Source organism: Verticillium alfalfae, genomic scaffold, assembly GCF_000150825.1.
Source record: "Verticillium alfalfae VaMs.102 supercont1.12 genomic scaffold, whole genome shotgun sequence".
In the NCBI taxonomy this organism is placed as follows: domain Eukaryota; kingdom Fungi; phylum Ascomycota; class Sordariomycetes; order Glomerellales; family Plectosphaerellaceae; genus Verticillium; species Verticillium alfalfae.
In genome coordinates, this window is record NW_003315027.1 from 959,167 (window position 1) to 979,217 (window position 20,051).

General features: G+C 56.9%; 7 protein-coding genes across 7 annotated transcripts in view; all 7 read right to left on the reverse strand.

Annotated features, from left to right (window-relative positions):
- Positions 1 to 580: 580 nt before the first annotated feature.
- Positions 581 to 2,221, reverse strand: VDBG_08529 (predicted protein; the record flags this gene model as incomplete). The annotated part of the gene is made up of 1 exon (XM_003001438.1): positions 581 to 2,221. The coding sequence occupies one exon, from the start codon at positions 2,219 to 2,221 to the stop codon at positions 581 to 583; it is 1,641 nt and encodes a 546-aa protein (XP_003001484.1).
- A 575-nt stretch (positions 2,222 to 2,796) lies between these two features.
- On the reverse strand, positions 2,797 to 4,041 carry VDBG_08530 (acetylornithine deacetylase or succinyl-diaminopimelate desuccinylase; the record flags this gene model as incomplete). Its single annotated transcript, XM_003001439.1, has 1 exon — positions 2,797 to 4,041. The coding sequence occupies one exon, from the start codon at positions 4,039 to 4,041 to the stop codon at positions 2,797 to 2,799; it is 1,245 nt and encodes a 414-aa protein (XP_003001485.1).
- A 1,353-nt stretch (positions 4,042 to 5,394) lies between these two features.
- Positions 5,395 to 6,444, reverse strand: VDBG_08531 (conserved hypothetical protein; the record flags this gene model as incomplete). The annotated part of the gene is made up of 5 exons (XM_003001440.1): positions 5,395 to 5,441; positions 5,578 to 5,779; positions 5,834 to 5,901; positions 5,959 to 6,055; positions 6,160 to 6,444. The coding sequence occupies 5 exons, from the start codon at positions 6,442 to 6,444 to the stop codon at positions 5,395 to 5,397; spliced, it is 699 nt and encodes a 232-aa protein (XP_003001486.1).
- A 1,510-nt stretch (positions 6,445 to 7,954) lies between these two features.
- VDBG_08532 (phthalate transporter) lies at positions 7,955 to 9,568 on the reverse strand (the record flags this gene model as incomplete). The annotated part of the gene is made up of 3 exons (XM_003001441.1): positions 7,955 to 8,299; positions 8,356 to 9,393; positions 9,470 to 9,568. The coding sequence occupies 3 exons, from the start codon at positions 9,566 to 9,568 to the stop codon at positions 7,955 to 7,957; spliced, it is 1,482 nt and encodes a 493-aa protein (XP_003001487.1).
- Positions 9,569 to 12,244: 2,676 nt separating this feature from the next.
- VDBG_08533 (glycosyl transferase) lies at positions 12,245 to 14,182 on the reverse strand (the record flags this gene model as incomplete). The annotated part of the gene is made up of 2 exons (XM_003001442.1): positions 12,245 to 13,903; positions 14,030 to 14,182. The coding sequence occupies 2 exons, from the start codon at positions 14,180 to 14,182 to the stop codon at positions 12,245 to 12,247; spliced, it is 1,812 nt and encodes a 603-aa protein (XP_003001488.1).
- Positions 14,183 to 15,795: 1,613 nt separating this feature from the next.
- Positions 15,796 to 16,872, reverse strand: VDBG_08534 (predicted protein; the record flags this gene model as incomplete). Its single annotated transcript, XM_003001443.1, has 2 exons — positions 15,796 to 15,998; positions 16,077 to 16,872. The coding sequence occupies 2 exons, from the start codon at positions 16,870 to 16,872 to the stop codon at positions 15,796 to 15,798; spliced, it is 999 nt and encodes a 332-aa protein (XP_003001489.1).
- Positions 16,873 to 19,230: 2,358 nt separating this feature from the next.
- The window catches only part of VDBG_08535 (sugar transporter), a gene marked incomplete at both ends in the record, with an annotated part of 1,576 nt that continues 755 nt past the window's right edge, over positions 19,231 to 20,051 (reverse strand). The window contains 2 exons of the mRNA XM_003001444.1: positions 19,231 to 19,567; positions 19,625 to 20,006. Coding sequence (XP_003001490.1) covers positions 19,231 to 19,567; positions 19,625 to 20,006 — 719 coding nt within the window. The remainder of the gene's footprint in view (positions 19,568 to 19,624; positions 20,007 to 20,051) is intronic.

A 20,051-nucleotide genomic window follows, 5' to 3' on the forward strand; every position in this document is an offset into this window, starting at 1 on the left:
TTCGCGGTTTGCGCAGTTTGCCTGCCTGTGCAAACGTGCTAGGCTTTGGGCTTTGCTTTTGCTCCGTGCGCCAGACGTCGCCACGAGGTGATACCTCGGTGTATTGACGTCAAGTCTGTCCCTCGCATGAGATATGGGATCCTTGGCTGATAGTCGAACCATCTTGATGGATTGTGGTTTTTTTTACCTTGACTTCTCAGGGAGGGGGCAAGCTATACTACCCACGTGTATCTAGCTTCGCAATCGCGATTGGAATGGACTTGACTTGAGTCATGTTGAGGTTTGTCGTCGTCCAGAAATATTCGGACCCTCTACAAACTTTGTGATTATATGGTTTTACTTCAGCACAGATGTCGTCTTCTAGCCAAGCTTCGAACTACACGCGTCCCTTGAACCAACATGGCCCTCAGCCCGCATCGGTTAGTATGTGGAATGTGCTGCACGATCACGACCCAACGTTGGCCATGGCACCTTTGAGTACGACGGCATAGCTTACATGTCACAATAGGAGAATGTCAATTTGAACTTGGTTGAAAAGCCTATAATGACACCCGATCTAGACATGAATACGCACGCCGTCTCACGGCAGCTTGGACTTCTCTTCCGTCATCCCCCCTGGGCCTGGCTCGTATAAAACCCCTTCATTGACCCTTGCACGCGCAACATCCTGGTACCTGTACTTTAGCCATCTGTCCCGAATGTCGTAGGAGTAAATGCGCGTGCAGGCTGTTAAGCATTTTCGACCCACGATCTGGATGAGGTCGTAGAGTCTATTTTCGTCTGACTGAAGAAAGACCTCTACTCGAAGAAGGCCTTCATCATAGTGCAGATCAATGTCGTCGGATGAGATAAGCTCCTTATTAAACAAGAGCCGCAGGTGTCGAAGTCGTGGAAACCGGCCAGCGGCGCGCGCGTCCAAGAGTTCCTGGGCGTGGGGCAGGACAGGCTTCCCACAGGCTTGAATCTGCAAGAACTCAAGATTCTCCGGCAGACATTCGACCATCCTCGGCGAATCTTCGACGACCTCGGGGAGATTATCGTAGTTCATGTTCTCATTCTGAGGAGGATAAGGGTTGCGTGTTCCCGTCAAGGCCTGCATACCGGCGGCCAGCTGCTTCAATGCTGACAGCCTCCTCAGGCCAAGGCCCATGACGAAAGTCTCTGGACTTCCTCCGGTGGGCCAGTCATCTTCCGAGTTGATGTGCAGATTCTCAAGCGAAGCGGCATGGCGGACCACGGCCTCGACGAGGTCTCGCGGCTTCATCTCCTCGTCGTACATGTGGTAAACCCCTCTCGTGTACTCAAACGACACTAGGGCCCTCGGTACGGCGGTCATGGCTTTGAGTACCTTTGGCGTAATGCAGGACGCCCGCAGGATGATCTCCTCTACGTTCGAGGACCGCTTGGGTAAGGCTTCGAAATCTTCGGCACGAAAGTCTTCGCCGTTGGCTCGGACAACCTCGAAGGATCGCAGGCTTGGAATGTGAAACGCATGGGCAAAGTCCGAAAACGAACAGTGGCCATACTTGAACTCGCCCGATTCCATATACAGCTCCTTCAAGTGGCGTAGCGGAGTGTCTACTTCGGTCGAGCTGCCCGGGCTCGAGCTCTTTGCGCCCCTTTGCCCTGCCACGTTGATGACGCGCTTGAGCATCTCCGGTTCGATCGATTCTTCCATCAGGAGAACTTCGATGTTGGGGCACGCGACAAGGAGCAGGGCGACTTCCGCATCTTCAGACAGCTTCGCCAGCCCTGCCAGCCACTGGGACCGCCAGAGCTTCCAGTCTTCGCTGTCTGCTTCGGTGAACGTATGCTCAATCAAGCCTTCGTAGAGAGCCAGTTCCTCGCCCCTCGGCGCCCTAGACTTGCTCAGCTGGCCCCAGCCTTCGGAATTGAGCTGGCCAAGAACCACGCACTTGACGTGTTGGGCTAGGTGCGGCTTGGCGATGGTCACATAGCGAACGAACTGCATGGTCCTGGCGGTGAAGCGGTCAAGATTATCTTCGAGGCGGCTTTCTCCGCCGAGATAACGAAACGTGTGCACTGTGAGGTTGAGCGCGACATCGTAGAGCTTTTTGCACGTCTTGGAGACGGCGTGGACTGACTCGATCGAGGGCAGAAGATGATGGAGGATGAGGAGGTGGATCTCGGTGCTGAGCTGTAGTATAGGACAAGTCTCGGCGCGAGCTCTTGACTCCTGTGCGCGCGTTGTCACCGGCATTGCGTGTTGGCCACTCAGTGTTGTGAAGCCGCCCAGTGGAAGAATAGCTCGTCCCCTATGGACTCGCGCGTGGCGAGAGGGTCACGATGGATATATGTATTTAATGGCGTTGAAGCTAGCGCATTCGTCCTGCATGATTGATTAGGCAACCGTCAGGCCGGGCCATTTAGAGGATGCCGCGTCTTGGTGGTAGGATTCCAGGGTTGCAGGATCACTACATGTACGGAACCAAGGATGCGTGAGCTGACATCATGATGGAGCAAGATGACAGTCGCTGCGGTCTGCACCACAAGCCTGATCATGCATACCATGGCGACGCGAGAGATTCCACCGGGGCGCGCTATTATGGCTGAAGCATCAGTAGTTAGAGGCAGCGTCTGAATGCATGCTTTCTTGGATCCATATCCTTCAAATTAGAGGGCTGAATGAATCGACCTCGTGGGCCTCTTGCACAAGTTTTCAGGACGTGACATGTGAATTACTACGAAGCGTGAAAAGGCAGCTGTGTGCCCTCTACTCAGCAAGTGTAAGCAACTCAATCAGTAAAAATCTTTTCTAGCCTTCTATGCATGCAACTAAACCAACAGATCAAGCAAACTTCGCGCGATGACCTTGGTTGCACGCCTCAGGTCCTCGAGCTGCAGCCGCTCGTCCGCTCGCTTGGCATGCGATTCGAGTACCGTCCGCGGGCCGGCGCCGTAAATGACACCAGGAATGCCCGCCTCCGCATAGAGTCGCACGTCGGTGTAAAGTGGTGTCCCAATCGCCGGCGCTGCCTCCCCAAAAACACGCTCAGTGTGCGTCTGGATAGCTTCCACCAACGGTTTGGTCCCTGGGAGCGGGCGCATCGATTTGGCGAGGAGGAGTCGGCGCAGATCTACGGTTACGCCGGCCACACTGGCTGCCGCTCCCTCAATGGTCCGACGAATCTCAGCCTCGACCTCGACAGGATTTTCCTCGGGGATCATGCGCCGATCGAGCTTGAAGGTCACCTTGCCGGGTACGACATTTGTGTTCGTACCGCCCTCGATACGCCCCACGTTGAGATATGGGTGCGTGATGCCTTCGACCTGCGATCGTATCTCGCGGTACTGCGCATTCAGCGCGTAGAGCGCGTTGAGGACCGCCACGGCCCCCTGCAGCGCGTCGACGCCCGTGTCCGGGATGGCGGCATGGGCCTGTTTGCCGTGGACCGTGACCTCCATCTGCAAACAGCCGTTGTGGGCAGTGACGACTTGGTACGAGAAGCCCGCGGCGATGAGCAGGTCGGGTTTGGTCAGGCCCTGGCGCAGCAGCCAGCCGGGACCCAGCTCGCCGCCAAACTCCTCGTCGTAGGTGAAATGCAGCTCGATGGCGCCCTTCAGCGTGGCGCCCAGCGATTCGAGGGCGCGTACCGCAAACGTGAAGCTCGCAAAGTCGCTTTTGCTGACGGCGGTGGCACGGCCGTACATGACTCCATCTTCCACGACCGCAGCGTACGGGTCGCGGGTCCAGCCCTCGCCGGGAGGAACGACATCGCCGTGAGCGTTGAGGGCGATCGTTCGGCCGCCGGGGCCGTAGCGGCGGCGCACGATGAGATTGGTGATGGACTCCATGCCGTAGGCGCGAACCTCTGCCTCCGGCACGGGATGCCGCTCGGCTTCGAGGCCGAAGGTGCGCAGCAGGTCGGCCGTCAACTCTGCGTGGGGCGCATTGTTGCCTTTGGGTGTGTCCGTGGGCAGACGGACCAGGCTCTGGAGGAAGCTGATTTCTTCATCAAAGTGAGCGTCGACCCAAGCGTCGAGCCGCTGGTGCGAGGCGCAATCGGCAGCGTCGCCCATGAGAATGTTTTGAAGGTGTGGGTGAGGGGTATGAGAGTCGCAGCACATGTTCGGCCCGAGCCGACTTTCAAATGTACAGGCGCTGTATTGGCGCTGAACATGTTGATCGGCGAGAAACCGGAGCCGATTCCCGATCCAGGCCCATCAACGGATCTCTACTGTCAACCCCCATCACGCATACTGCAGTATTCAACTCTTCGTGCTCAGACGTGTACTGGAGCATGACCATAGATCTCGAAATGAGTCTGCCGACCCTCCGCGCCATCAACACTCTCTCCTCGTTCCTCGCCCACGAGCAGCTCCGCGACGCAGCCGCTGTCAATCGTTTCTTCGACTCCCTCCCCACAAGCCCCATTTCGTCTGCGCAGACCAACCCCCAGTTCGACGTCGTCGTCCTGTGCGGCTCAGCCATCCTGTCCCTAGGCGAAGATGTCTTCTCGGCCCTATCGGGAGCTGATCCGGTTCTGAGGCAACGGTAGGTCGTGCAAGAAGAGTTCGCAGAGGCGGCGCCTGCGAAAGCTAACCTCAAAATTCCTGGACATCAGAAATCTCATCCTTGTCATATGCGGCGGCATTGGCCACTCGACGTCTCTCATGTACGCTGCTGTACGACGACATCCTCGCTATCGCGTTTTGGCCGATGCACTTGACGCCCAGCCACCCGAGGCGCGCGTCCTCCAGATGATTGCAGAGCGCTGGTTTGGGCTGACGGTGAAGACGCGTGACGATTGTGACTTGGCCGTGCCGCCGGAGGCCTTTGCACCGACAATCATAGTCGAGGACAAGTCAACGAACTGCGGCGCAAATGCGCTCGAGACCAAACAGGTATTGGATGCGAGGGGATTGACGTCTCCGCGGTCCATTGTCGTGGTGCAGGATGCCACGATGAGCAGGCGTACTGCGGCATGTTTTGAAAAGGCGTACGAGGGAATCAGGACGGGGCCTGTCGTTGTGACATGGCCGACTTTTGTACCGGTTGTCACGCTCAGACATGCATCAGTCGAGCCGTCTGACTGTGTCGATGATGGTATTGCGCATTTTGAGTTTGATGACACTGGTCCGACGGGTGTGCGGAAGGCGGGATTGTGGGACGTGCGACGATTTCTGGATCTACTGGTTGGAGAAATTCCGAGGTTGAGGGATGATGAGAACGGTTATGGACCTAGGGGAAAGGGATTCATCGGACATGTGGATGTTCCTGTGGAAGTTGAGGAGGCTTGGACAACATTAACTGGCGTGCTGCAGATCACATACCGGTAAGCCTGGGGTTCCGTGTACACAGCCACAGAAACGATGGTCAGAACTGGACTTTGCTCTTGATTCTGTCAATGAGCACGCTACTTCTATATGTCGTCAATCATCAATGGGCAGTACCGTTCGTCCACCTTGTTGTATTTGCTCTGTGCCATGTCAGCGTTGTTGTGTATGGCGAGCTGTGCAGTGCTTACCATCCAGGTACTCCAAAACTTGTCCGTAGTCCTTGCAGACTTGAAGTCGTCAGTAGTCAGATTCATCTTCGGCATGCCGGTCACTCACCATGAAGTCCATTCCACCCTCCATCCTTTGCCCCCAAATCATCTGCGTCTTCTGGAGTGTGTGGCTCCAAAGCGACATCCCCGGAACACATGATGCCCTGTCTTATGTAGTCTATGCAGTGAAGAAAGTGAGCATGATAGTCTGCCGGCAGCTCCGCGGTCCTGCTCTGCGTCACGCCGGCGTAGACACGACCCATCATAAACTACACGATGTATCAGTGTTGTGTGTAGGCTACTGCGCGACGCCATGAACTGACCAGACAGTGAAGCTGATGCGTCATGGACGTCGTTGAAAACGTCTCGCCATCGCCGCGATGTGCGTTCACTGTTTGATCATGAGCGAGTTCGCCTAGCAGCAAATATTTGATGAGGTTCCACGTACCTGGCAGGAGGGATTGCCATTTGTCGACTGTTTGCTGTTCAAAGAACTCGACGGAGTTATTGGGAACAAATGAGGGATCAGACTCCCATTTGATCACCTTCGTGGCGACTGTTCAGATTAGTGTCAGTTATGCGAAGCAATACAGAGGATTTGGAGCAGCGAACAAATCGGTGGACGGTCAGCGATGAGGTCCCCACCGACCTGTCGTAATGATGTTGACGGTGCGCCTGCGACTTTCCACAGTAACACCATGGACATGACGACATTAAACAAGATCAACACGGTATTGATGATCCAGTGGTGTCTCCGCCACCGTGCCGGCAGAGATGATGCAGTTCGTGGGCTGGTAGGCGGGTCGAGGAACACATCATGCCATTCGCGGTCCTTCTCATTCAGCAACACCGACTCGACTTCAGTCGCGGACGACGACTCGTCGTGCTCGTCTCTGGGTGAGAGGTCCTGGTAAGTCAGCGGTTGAGAGTCCATGGTCGGCTCCGGTTGCAGTATCTGTGCCTCGTCTGTACTTGGTCGGATCGAAACTTGGGTCAGCGGGAAGTCTGGTCAGATTGAGGTAAGACAGAGCTTCGTAGCTTCAGCGAGAGCTCGCATCTCAGACCTCCTGCTTTGATGTCGCAACGGCTCCACTTGGCGGGACGATGTCGTGTCTCGAACCTCAGACGAAGTAGGGGTCATGACACGAAACAACGGCCTCCTGGAATTTTGAAACGGCTGCCAAATGTCAATAGTGGCCAGTGATGTGGATGGAGTTGAACGAAGATGTTTCTTTGCTGACCACCTGACCACGAGCTGCACTGTGAAGCTTATAGTGATCTTCCCATTTTCTGCCACTCGCTCTCCGCACAGTACAAAGCAACATGGCAACCCATCTCACGAAGTGCCTCGCTGACAGCGTTTCTGATGAGTGTACCTTGCAAAGTCAATGCGTTGAAGCGCAATTCGTCATCTCCTGAGAACTTGATCAAACAAGTTGGACTGCCTTGGGCGCGGCACCCAAGACAGTTGAAATCGATAGCGTCTGGGGGAAAACATGTGTCCATAAAAGCCAGTAATTGTCGTGTCTCGCATGATCTTGTATGGCATCCGAGTAAATCCGGCCCTTGCGATTTCGTCTGACCCCGTCCAAGGCAGCATACGATGTCTTCCTCGATTGGGCGTCGCCTCGAAACGTTGGACCATCACCACCGCAGATTTTCTATCGCCATCATTCCCCAGATATGAACGGGCCATCATCCAACGAGCCGCTATCATGATCTGCTGGCCACGAGACCCGTCTCTGGGAAACTCTTGTATATCATCCGTCAAGTGTCAGCAACACTCGAACCGTTCGGTTCGCGACTGGCACGTTGTCTGAGTCGTACGTAAAGTCATGGACTTATCATTCCAGCATGAAATCCTGACGAGGTGCCTGAGGTAGGTGCCGCCTGGGCTTCCCAAACATATTGAATCGAGGGGGTTCCGGTTCTCTACATAGAAGTCGCGAGTCCTAGACGTCCGCCGACGTGGCCTCGCCAACACAGCCCGTCTTGTCGAAGAAGGCAATGCCTAGACGCTACAATTCGTGAAGAACACGCTGCCAGGTCCTGATTGATGTGGAGCCTGATGATATAGCCTGCATCATGGCGATGCGCGGGGGGGAAGACGTACGTCAATGCCAACCTCTAACGCCTCAATGGGACGTAGATCGACCAAGCATGCAGACTTCGGGCAATCATCCGGGTCTCCAAGCCATGGGCCCCCGATACCAACATTTGAGGCGCACTGAATGGCTCGTACACCCCTTGTTCCTTTGGCAAGGTATTCGTGAACTGACGTGGTGTCATAACACGCACTTCAGGCAATATATTCACAGCATATCAATAGCGAGCTCAAGAATCAAGGCAAGCCACTGTCAATCATCATACATTCCGAGGCGCGAAGGCCTTCCGCTAAAGACTTTTGATCGCTACGCTAAAAACAAGTCATGCCGTCGTCCAAGTTACACATCCTGTTGCAGGTCCTTCTTCTTCTCGAGACCCATGGCCTTGTTCATGATCTCATCAGGGTCACCCGAGGTGGCATCAAGAACCTCGAGGTTGCCATTCTCATCACGCGCACCTGTGCGGTACCCGGCATGGCTACCGTACATGTACCAGGTGAAGCAGGTCATGCAGGCGGCGACAATGAGGAAGGCAAAAATTGTCCAGTTGCCCATGGAGTACATGGGGCCGTCGACTTTGGGGAACAGGAAGGGGGCCGAGATACCGCCACAGTTGGAGATGGCGATCATGCCACCCGTGGCGAGGGCTGTGGCAGTCGAGCCGGATACGGTGGCCGTGCGGTGCTGGATTTTGTTAGTGGATGGACCGGCCAAGCGAGCACGATAAGGCGAGAACTTACAGCGACAAAGGGCAGGACAGCAGCGTTGGTGCAAGCAATGATGCAGACGGCAAAGTAGCGCACACCCCAGTGACGGACGACAGCGAGCAATAGGTAGCCGGTGCCGACGAAGACGAGAGCGCCAATGACGTGGCGCGAGCGCTCCCTTGTCCGATCAGAGTGCAGACAGTTGCTGATGATGACAATCATGGCGACGACGTTGGGCGGGACGGTGAGCAGCTGGGCGTTGTGGCCCGAGAAGCCGAGCGAGGCGACAATGGTGGGCGCAAAGTAGCCAAAGGCGTTGAGAGAGTTGGCCATGAGGAAGTACTGGCAGGCAAACAGCCAGAACATGGGGTTCGAGAGGGTCTCCTTGGCGACAGTGCTGTCCCAGTGCTTGTCGGTCATGGATGGGGCGTAGGGGCCGAGGCGCTTGACGGCGAAGGCGCGCTCCTCGGGAGTGAGCCAGGCGGCGGTCTGGGGGTAGTCGGGCAGGTAGAACCAGATGAGGATGCCGACAATGACGGAGGGGATGCCCTCGAGGATGAAGAGCCACTGCCAGCCGTTGAGACCGCCCTTGTTGTTGAGGAAGGAGATGGCCGTGGCGAGAAGGCCGCCAAAGGCACCGGCGACGGCAACGGAGGACGCGAAGATGGCCATGCGCGTGGCGCGCTCGTCGGGCTTGTACCAGAAGCAGAGGTACATCATGATACCGGGGAAGAAACCAGCCTCGGCGAGACCCAGAAAGATGCGGACGGTGATGAGGCCGCCGTAGGTGGAGACGGCAGCGGTGCAGATGGTGATGATGCCCCAGGAGACCATGATGCGGGAGATCCAGCGCGAGGGCGAGAAGTACTTGAGGAGGATGTTGGAGGGGAACTCCATGAGGACGTAAGGCACGAAAAAGAGGGCGACAGCGACATTGTAGCGCTGGCCGGTGAGGTTGAGCTGCGTGACAATGTTGTCTTCGGGCGTGTCGTTGTTCAATGTGCGAGCGTTTCCGAGGTTGACTCGATCAAGGTAGTCTGAGGTGTTAGCGGGGGGAGCAAAAGGGCCGTTCTGGAGACACGGGCGACATACTCAGAAGGTAGGAGACGCAGACCCAGGGCAGGATGTGAAGGTCCTGCTTGCGGACGATGCGGCGCTCCATGGCCTTGTCGGCGAGGTCGACCGTCTCGAGGCCCGGGATGTCGAGCGAGGGGGCGGGCGACCACCATGCCTTCCAGTCAACCATGGTGGGAGGTGGGCGATGTGCGACGGCTGCGTGGGTGGGTGAGTTGCTGAGCGGCTGGCCGAGTAAAAAGCCTGGTTCGAGAGGGGAGGCGTAGATCGTGAGAAGTCGTCGTTGAGAGCACTAGCCTGAGCACGAGTAACAACGACCCTCTTCAGATTCAACGGGGCCTCTGGGAGGCTTTTAAGTCATCTTCTTCTCCCTCATGGAAGTATGTTCGGCTCTCTGCATCGTCCAGGCCCCCCTCCCCCTCCATCATCGGCCTCGCTTCTTGGCCGCAGAGCCGGAATAAGACAAGCGGGTCGTATCAGCTTGGGGACTGGGGACGGGATCGATATCTGCCATGGCGCGCTTGGGTGCGCGAAAGAGGGAAAGAGAGAGAGAGATAAGGCTAGAGAGGGGGGTCCCTTTGATAGATGGCAGCTTCGGCGCCGCCAATGAGGGTAGCGAGCGGCCGCGGGTGCCAGTCAGAGTGGTGACAGCAAGGCGGGCCAAAGCTTCATCGGCAGCGTGCGCCGCCGGGCGCTGGGGAAAGCCGTCGGGGGCGGCGGGCGTGGCTTTTGCCTGGAAGGGAATTGACTTTGGTCGCGTTTCTGGACGTGTTCCTTGGGTTCGAGGGGTCATCCCCAAGGACAAAAGACTCGCAGGGCAGAAGCATCACTCAGAGGGCAGAGTCGTTGAAATGCTAGGCCAATGAGAGGCTACGGAGGCGCGAGATAAGGATGGAGTAACGAATCCGGGGATGCTTCGTAACTGGCTGAGGAATGATTATCCATGGTCGTGACTCGCGGGGAAGCACAAACAGGGTCTGGTCCCATGGCAGCCATGTGCCGGCGGGTCAAGCGCAGAGGGGTGCTGAGAGGTGGCATGTCGACGTCTCCGAGGACCGGCGAGTCAGAAACCACGAATTGTCGATGAGATGCGGGATCTGCAGACACAGCAGTATTACTCAAAGAGCGGGTCTGGCCTTTTTTGTTTCTGGTGGATGCGTCTCTGGGAGGCAGGCGGGTGGTCAAGCTACAGCGCAGGATGGGTCGATGTCTGGAGAAAGCGGAGCCATGTCGTGTTTCCGAGCCTTTGGGCCGAGGGTCTTGACAGCGGGAGATGACAAGTCGATGGGGGTTGATGAGTTGATGGGCATAATTAGAAGCGAGAGATGGGGAGATGCAATGCAGAGACGAATTGGTGATGCTTGTTCGTGTTTTCCTTCTTCGGCTTTGCCGACTCGGTCGGAGGCAGGATCAAGCCACCCGCCGCCTTGCCGTTTGCCCTTGCCGTTTGCCCTTTGCCGCTTTCGCTTGCCATTGATTGGCCCCTTGCGACTCGCCCCTCCCGCCATTTGCTCCTTCCAGTGTTCCTTGGCCACATCGGTACGTACCTGGAATTCAACTGGCTGGCTGGCTGGCGTGGCTGGAATGGTCTGTGCCACCATGAACCTACCTGTACAGCAGCCACCAACACTCAGTCGCTCCTTCGTTCACCCTCTCCTCGATGTTGTTCTCCTGCCAACATCAAAGCACACTTTACCAACCTCGCCCAGCCGCTTTGATGCTGACTCGACCGACACATATCGGTGCCATCATGCTGGCCGACGACTTGGCCATCAGAACGCCACAGAGCTAGTATGCTGTGAAGACCATCTAGCCTTTCCAACTACTGGCGGTTTCTGAATGGCCTCCAATGCTGGTGTCAGTTCGCAGGGGTTTCCGCTTCTGAGTGAACCTTCGAGCTCTCTGCCAGCGACCCTCAGACCAGTGAAGGCGACAAGCAGCTTCGTTGTGCATATCAAGACCACCATGTTCTCGCACTGAGACTACCAAAGATGCATCGACATCGTAACCACGCAACCAGGCCTACCGGTTGTCCAGATAAGAAGACCACTGCCGAACGTCAAGTGATGGAAGAGTCAGACCTGTACAGGCCGTCCAATTTCGTTTGAGTCCAACAATGCATCCCTGTGGCCTGCGCTGCTTATGTGTGCGCGAGAATGATCCCAAGATGGATATCACACCAACTCGAGGAATCACGCTCTCCAGCCCGGGATGCCCCGGCATCCCCACGTTGTGACGAACGCGAAGAGTGCTCGTCCCTAAGCAGCAACTACTTCTGATACGTTGGACCCTGTTCATGCCTTAGGACGGGGGAAATGCAGGCCTAACTTTCAGTCATTGCCGGCTGCAAACACAGGCACACGGATGGCGAGCCATTGTTTGGACCAGCACGACCAAACCAGGTGGCTGGCTCCCTTGATGCAACCCTGGAATCATGCACGCCGCGCACGTCTCTTCATCCCTACCATCAAGAGGTAGTCGTATTCATGTACCAATGCAGCCGTTCTTATCTCGCGCCTGAGTCATGTCCGTGGCGTAAGACATGGTCTATGGAGGTATCTCGAAGCCATGGAACACAAAGAAAGCGAGCACAACAAGTCATCGTCCGCTGTAATCGAACACCAAACACCAACGCGCAACGACAAAAGAATCCTGATCAGGGGATTTTCTCTCCCCCCACCCCAAATGGCTATACCTTGCGAATGGACTGACCCCCATGATATCATGAATCATTAATCTTTCGAGAAGACGCACTCCAGTACCCGCTCCCGAGTCAGTATTTGTTCCTGAGATAGCAAGATAACCGCCTTGTTCCGACCTCCCCTCCCGTCCCGTCCCGAGCCACTGGTCAACGTCCGTCCGTCTCCGAAGAAGCCCTCCCGACTCTTCGCGGCATCATACCGCGCACCCAAAGCCCAACCTCGGTCAGGGCCAGGTACAACCCGGTGAAGACCCAAAACGTCATGACAACGCCGAATCCGCCGGCGAGCCTCGCATCGACGATGCGAGACGTGACGACTTCGCGTGCGGCCTCCTTTGTCGACAGCCACCCGTAGATGGGTGCCAACTGACTAGTCTGGCGATACAGCGGCGCGTGTCTGACCGGCGGCGCCAACTGCGCCAACTCTTTCTCGCGCTCCTCGATCGTGTCGGCCATGCGCCACGCCACCTGGTTGTTGATCTTGTCCCACGTCGCTTCGCACGCCATCTCCCTCGCCCGTCTGCCCATCTCCTCGCGCGCACCTCTATCCTCGGCGAGCCCCATGACACGTCGAAAACCCGTCCAGATCCTCCGCCGGCACGAGGTGACCGCACTGGCCCATCGTCGATAATGTCGCTCGGCCCCCCCCTCGTCACGTGCCACGACAGGCACACCGCTGGCCATCGACTCGAGCACGACGAGCCCAAATGTCTCTGTCACGGAGCAGTGCAGGAAGACGTCGCCCGACGCGTATGCCGTCGCCAGGTCCTCGCCCGTCTTGAACCCGGCAAAGACGACGCGGCCCTCGTCGCGCAGCGGGCCGTCGAATAGCCCGTGCACCTCGCGCTCGACCTCGCGGTTGCGGTTGCCGCCGACGACGTACAGCACAAACTTGAGCCCGCGCGCTCGCAGCGCGGCGGCGGCCCGGGCGAGAAAGTCAAAGCCCTTCTCGCCGGCGACGCGCGACACGCAGAGCAGGATGATCTCGCCGTTGGGTGCGATGGCGCGGCGCAGGGCGTCGCTGCGGCGGTCCGGGCGGAAGAGCGCCGTGTCGACGCCACGGCGGAGGACGTCCATCTTGTGCCGCTGGACGCCCTGGGCCTCGAGGTAGCGGCGCACGAAGCGCGACGGGTAGAAGATGGTGCGCACGCTCTCGTGGCGGAAGAGGTAGCTCTGCACCATGGCGAAGGCGAAGACGGCGACGGTGCTTAGCGGGTGCGGGAACAGGATGGCGCAGTAGCCCGCGAGGTCCGTCTGGAAGTTGCAGATGACGGGCACGCGCTTCTCCCACGGCTGCTGCCGCATCTGCAGCAGGACCTGGAACCCCAGCGACGCCGGCGACGCGAGGTAGATGAGGTCTGGCGGCTCGTCGGCGCCAAAGGTTCTTGCGAAGAGCGTCGTGACGCGTACGGGATAGACGACTGATAGTTCGGGGTTGAAGGGCAGTGGGTAGCCGTGGAGGCGGACTTCGACGAGAGGATCCTGGCTGTTCTTATCGTCGTCGTTCTTACTTTGATCGCCACTGGGCCCCGTCAGAGTGGCCCCCTCCGTGTGGTTCAGGGGCGCGACGACGGCGACGCGCGCGCCGTGGGCGCGGAGGTGAGAGACGAGCATGAGGGTCGTACGGCTAACACCGTTGACGGGGCCGAAGGATTCGGTGCAGAGGAGGATGCGCTTGCCGACGAGGGAGGTAGGGAAGACGGCGTTGTCATGGGGCGGGTAGCGCGGCGGCGCGGCCGGCGTGCTTGGGGAGTAAGGGGGACGTAGACATTGTAGCTGCGCTGAGAGCCTGACGCCGCTCCCTTGCTGTGCTTCTTGACGAGGGCAGTCAGCTGGAGGAGTTGATCAAGCTTGCCGTTCCCAAAACAAACGGGCTTGAATACTGAGAAAAGGTATTTCAGCGGGCTAGAGCGAATGCGCTTCTTGTGTTACCGGTATTGGAGCTTGAGCTTGAGCTTGTCCAGTACTGGTGCTAGAATCCTTGGTGAATTTTAAGAGGAGGAGAAGGCGAGGGAGGTGTTTGATGCTAACGTCAAGAGTATGTGCAGGCTGTGCCCAAGATATCATGCTTCCAGGCCAGGCCATGTGACGGTCAGCAGCGCGTCTTCCCGTTCTGGGCACTGATGCTTCACAGGATGGCACCGTGGTGGGAGACGTGCATGGCGGTTGGTCAAACTCGCTGTCGGCAAGTGAGGTAAGGTAGGTCACGTACAGTGATGGGGGGGGGGGTGCCATGTGGAGGGGCTCATGACGAAAGGGGGGGAGAGGGGGAGGGGCAGCCAGAGTCAAGGGTAGTTCTGAGGTTAGCTGGGAACACTGGGGGACCCAGGTGGCGCGAATCGATGGCACACATGGGCAAAGTGACAGGGTCCGCAGTGAACGATGGCCGAGCTCACTGCTCGCGTCTGTACCTTGCCGATGGTTCTAAAGAGGTGGACCCTTAGATCGACCTTGATGTCGTGATGGCTTCACTTGTGGGGTCATCAAGATGCGTGTCGCTACGACTGCGCCGAAGGACTACAGAGCAGTACTATCACGAGGACCATACTGGAATCATTGACTTTGTGGCCCACAAGAGAAGGCACTGGTCTTGATAGCTGGCAGCAGCATATTATTGAAGTGAGAGAGGACTGGGAGGTCGTGAGACCTCGTGGGACGATATTCCGAAATGGTACCCTCATCTCATCACAGATTCTGGAAGCAGGCAAAGACTTCTCGATTATCCTTCCTCAGATCAGACCAGCACCACGTTCTCAATGTTTCCCCTTCTGGTTACGCCCAACGACTCGCCCATTGATCACGACTCGCATCGCGTGGCTGTGTTGAGGAACCAATCAGAGGCCGCGAATACTGCACACTCTCAGCTTCACGTCCCTGGCTGGGCGCACCGAACCCCAACGACCATTCTCGTGAAACATGATTGCGGCTATTCTGCTCGGCACCCGGCTCGAGCGTCATTTCTACTGTGCTCATTGTTCTGTCAATGCTCTTCGAATGACATTCCCTCGTGTGGGGTCTGATTGGACGACAATGAACTTTGCTGAGAGTAGCATGCTGCTAGAGCCACGGTCACCGAGTCGGCTAGGGATTCATCGGATGCCGAAACCATGTCGATCGTGCGGATTTTGTCGGACCACAGTCTGCGCATGAAGGACAATCGGGCACTGCCGGCGTCGGGGATAGGCCAGCACACAGCCCGAATGCAGTTGGCTGACCCTTGGGAGTTCATTGAATGTTGTTACTAAGGCATACAAGACGAAGTCGCCCATGCCCAAGATCGGAGATGATGACCTTTCGTCAACGAGTCAAACAGGCGGGCCGACGAGTGCCAGAAATCCTCGAGTCCTTGGGACGCAAAGTCGACCAACGCGCGCACACACGCAGGTCCTGTCACAAGATCCAAGATTTGTAAATCAAGCAGTGAATTGGCCATGGATTTTTAGTTTCTAGGTTTATTTGCTGGGGAACAGGCCGTCTTATCAGGGCCGCTAATATTATATAATATCAGGCCCGCGAAGCAGCTATCGAGGCCCGTCGATTGCTGCGCGAGAACCAATAACACGAGGCGAAGCCCTCTCTGTCGTCATGAAACGATGTTGGAAGAAAGAATATACATACAATAAGAAACAATGGTATCGAGTAGTGGTGTAACGCCGATTTCATAACCCGCCACAGACAGACACGCATGCTCGCAATCATCACCAAGCCATCCCGAGCACCATGCCCGCTCCAACGACGACGGCCCACATCGGACCCGAGACGCGCCACGAATAGGCCGCCGCCGCAGTCTGCGTGAAGCTCGGTTTCGTCGCCTCGACCCTGACGTTGGCGACGAGCGATTCCTTCTCCGGCTCATACCGCTCCGTCGTGAAATTGCACGATGACAGAATCGCCCTCATCGCTGCCAGTAGTCAGCATCGTGTCTTCTGTTTCTCTCAAGATGCTTGAGTCGCAGTCGCGGGAAGGTGGTGTCACTTACGCCCCTGATCGCCAGAGACCTGCTGCAGACAGTCCCCGCACAAGCCGGCAACACGCCGCACGTTGAAGCTCGTGTTGCTGCAAATGCACGCCGTCTCGAGGTCGCTTGCCGCTTGGCGCCCCTTCTGCCCGGGCCATAGGTTGCCCGCGTCGTCGACCATGTCGCCGACGTCTCCATTGAGGCTGTTGCTGGGGGCGGGGCCGGCGTCCGCGCCGTCGCCGGCGTCTGCGTCATTGCCAACGGGCAGCGGCACTTGCGTGGACGAAGTCGTTGCGAGGGGCGTCGAGGCTGGCCCCGAGGGAAGAATTGGCGTCGCAAGGATGGGTAGGTTGGGATTGAGGTTCGTCGGCGTCGTTGTTGGTCGCAGATCGAGGACTGGTGGTGTTGGTGCCGGAGCGGCGGGCGTGACGGCCATCGAGGGGACGCCTGTGTCGGCTGGTGGTAAGGGCGTCGGTATTGTCTTGAACTTGCCGATGGAACCGGGGATGAAGATGACATCGGCTGCTTGTTGATTGTTTGTTGAACTGGGAACTGGTGCTGGTGCTTGCGGTTCTGGATCGGCCTGACGCTTGGCCCTCGGTGCTGATTGTTGTTGTTGCTGCTGCCGCTGCAGGCTGGATATCTTCCGCCTCTTCAACTTTCGCAGGTCATCGGTGCCATCGACATCGCACTTGAAGCTCAGCTCAACGATTGGACCGCACATGTTGGCACAGGCGAGCGGAACATCATTTGGCGTCAGCTCCTCGGCCACGCTGAGGGCGGCGAGGAGCAGGAGAGAGGCCGTCTCGGTCTTCATTGTCTGGTCGAAAGTGGCGTTGGAGAGCGCCGCCAGCCGGTCAAAGCCAGACCGAACAGTGGCGACGTAATCAGACTTGGAAGCAAACGCGTGATGCGGACACGATGTTACCTGGTAGTGGTGATCTTGAGTAATGTCAAGATCGTGAGGATGAACCCAGGGGCGATGGTAATCAGCGGAGAGGAGGGGGCTGGAGGGACCAAGAGGATCAACGTCAGAACAATAAGTTCACTGACTATAGGGTGACTGGGATGAAGACGTCGATGATGCGGACTGTCTAGTTTGATGTGCAGCAGCTTGCCCTCTCCCCTTTGCCTGAGCCCCCGGACTCTTGAGGAGGTGCTTCAAAGAGTCTGAAACGCGAGCCATCTTGGTTGGGCCTCCTCTCTCCGTCGGCACGGGCACAGAGCACGACCCCTTCTCGAATAGTGTGGTTCTTGAGAAATCGGCCTTATCGTCGTCCGATTGACCGCGAGTGGGCATACTCGGCCGTACACCCGAGTCCCAAGCAGCACAAGGGCTCGGATCTGGGCCCCCGACGCCGGCGATGAGGTACAAATCCGGTCGACTTGTGAGGCATGTGGTGAGAACAGACGGCTGACGCTGCTATTATGGGGACCTGGTGAGCATCTACGGGGGTGCGATTGGACGCTTGGCCGTCTCGGAATCCCTGAAAGTTCGCTCGTGGTGCGACGGAGCGCTGGGTTCCAAGGAGCCCTCAGTGCCCTCAAGGGCCATTTATGAAACGCGGCCCTAGAGCTCATCCTTCGCCAATCGCGTCGCGAGTATAGCAGACGCGAGGGGGACTTTTGCTGCTCTTTGAGGCCGCCATTGTTTGCTGGTGGTTGTGGTCGGGCGCTGTGATATGAAAAAGGGTGGCCGACATGGCGTCCTGAGCAGAAGTGGCGGATAGCAAGCTGTTTGTGTGCGACACGATGTGGACGAATGCCTGCCCGTCATGACTCCGTGAAACATTCCTTATCCCCCTTCTCTGGTCTATACCTGAACCAATCTCGTGCAATGAGATCGACAGTCCACGGCCTTCTATCCGACCACATGGCCGGTTCAAAGGCCGCCCAGACAGCTGGGTTGTTGGTCGACCGACCTCCCTTTCTCTTGCACGTTGCGAATGATTCAGAGCCCTTGCTCTCTCCTCCAAAAGAGTGTCCTCCTTGCGCATGAACCTGGGAGCCACGATGACCCCCTCAAACCCGCCCATATCGCTTACTCCCGCCCCCGCCGCTCTCAGTGCTCATCAAACTACCTGTCAAGTCACGTCACCGATCCTCTGATCTCGGCCCCTTGCTCTGGTTCCGGCCGGGCATGACTTCCATCTACGTCTCTCGATGACTCTCTTCAATGATGAACCGATTTGCATCTAGAAGAGGGCTTGGCTACGTGTGTCATGCATCCTGACCCATCCGATGGGGTGGACCGGTACCAAACTCTAGGCTTGGCCTGCCTTTCTGCCGGCGCATCACCCACTATAGTCGAGTCAACCACACGCCTGCGCTCGCCCAACCTCATAACGCCAATCAAGTCCCGTCACGACTTTTCAGTTCATGCGTTCCGTCGGCTGCCACGTCTCCGTGCCAACGCTCGTGGTGCTTCTTGGGGCCATGGGTCTGTCGTGCGCACAACCATGTCTTCCAATCCACCGGCTTTTATCCTGCTTCGGCATGGCGCTGAAGCCTGCTGATACGTGGAGTTAGTCCAGCATCAGCAGCACCTGGTGATTCTCTAGCGAGCAGACGAGCAACGAAAATTATCGCCTTTCTCAAGACATGCTTAGGCTGGGACTGGAGTGTTTGTTGAATCGATGAACAGCTTGCCTGATCTTCATCATTCATCCACTGTAAAAGGACGTGCTGTTGCCGGTCAGACCCGCTTACACGAGACGTGTCTTGGAGTAGATCACAGATGGCAGGCTGAATGCAAACAAGTTTTGCGAGCTCGCGATTCAATTGTAACCGCATGAAATCCGCCCTTCAGCACATGACAGAGGTTGCACTTCAGACCGTCATCCACAGACCTTGTGTTGGTCACCTCCGACGACAATGCTTCCGATTCCAGGGTTTCCAGATTTCCGATATTTTAGGCGTCCGGTAGAGATGTATTCTTGTTCACGCCACCAATGGTATGGCCACCCTGATCGCCACGCCCCAGTTGACGAGGCCACCAAGAGCCAGTGTGTGACAAGGTCGAGCACCTGGTAGATCTGTAGGAACTTTAAGGACCCAGACAGCTTGATGTGACACCGTTCCATAGTTTTTGTAGATGATGCACATCAACCAGACTGAGCGCAACAATGCGTGAATTGTCTGTCGTTTTTTTGGTACACACTATTGCTCTGAAAGCTCAGGCCATTTCCTTGTGATCAACATCGGCTCCCTTGATAGCCATGACGGCATTCTCCGATATGATGGCAGCCTCTACGCCGTCAAAGATAACGGACATCTCCTCCAGAGAGTGGCCCTTTGTCTCCGGGTAACAGAAGTAGACGGTGACTGTGACAATAACCAGAATGACAGCAAAAACGATATAATATTTCCACCCAATAGCATCCAGCGCAATTGGGTTGACAAAAATGTTGAAAAAGATGGCAAAGTAGGTCGACAATTGCGTCAGGGCAATGCCGCGGGCACGAAGTTGGTACGGCCAGATCTCTGCGGGATACGAGACCACGAGGGGTGTGCTTCATCACTGGTCAGACAACAGGGTACAGCTACTACAGCACAGGAGTATGACTTACAAGGCCAGATCGTAGAATCCGTAGTAGATGTAGAGGAATGGCACGACAGCCAGGCCGACGGAGCTCGACCCCGTCTGCGCAAAGCTGCCGGACAAGCCCGAGATAATGATGTAGCTGATCAGCATGCCACCTGAACTTAGCAGGAAGAGCGGGCGACGGCCAACCCTGTCTACGTTGACAGCAGCTAGCACGGCGAAAAAGAGGTTCCAGATCTGCAGGCACCCACTAATAAGTGTCTGATGCGTCACAGATGTAATGCCAACACTCTGAAGTACAAGGGCAAGGTAATATGATACGACGCCGACGCCGTTCCACTGAGCGAATATGCCGAGCGTCACCGAGATGAAGGCTCGATGGCGATTCCCTTTTGTCGCGAAAAGCTCTGCCCAGGATGTGCTACTGGCCCGTTGCTGTCGGCTTCGATGGC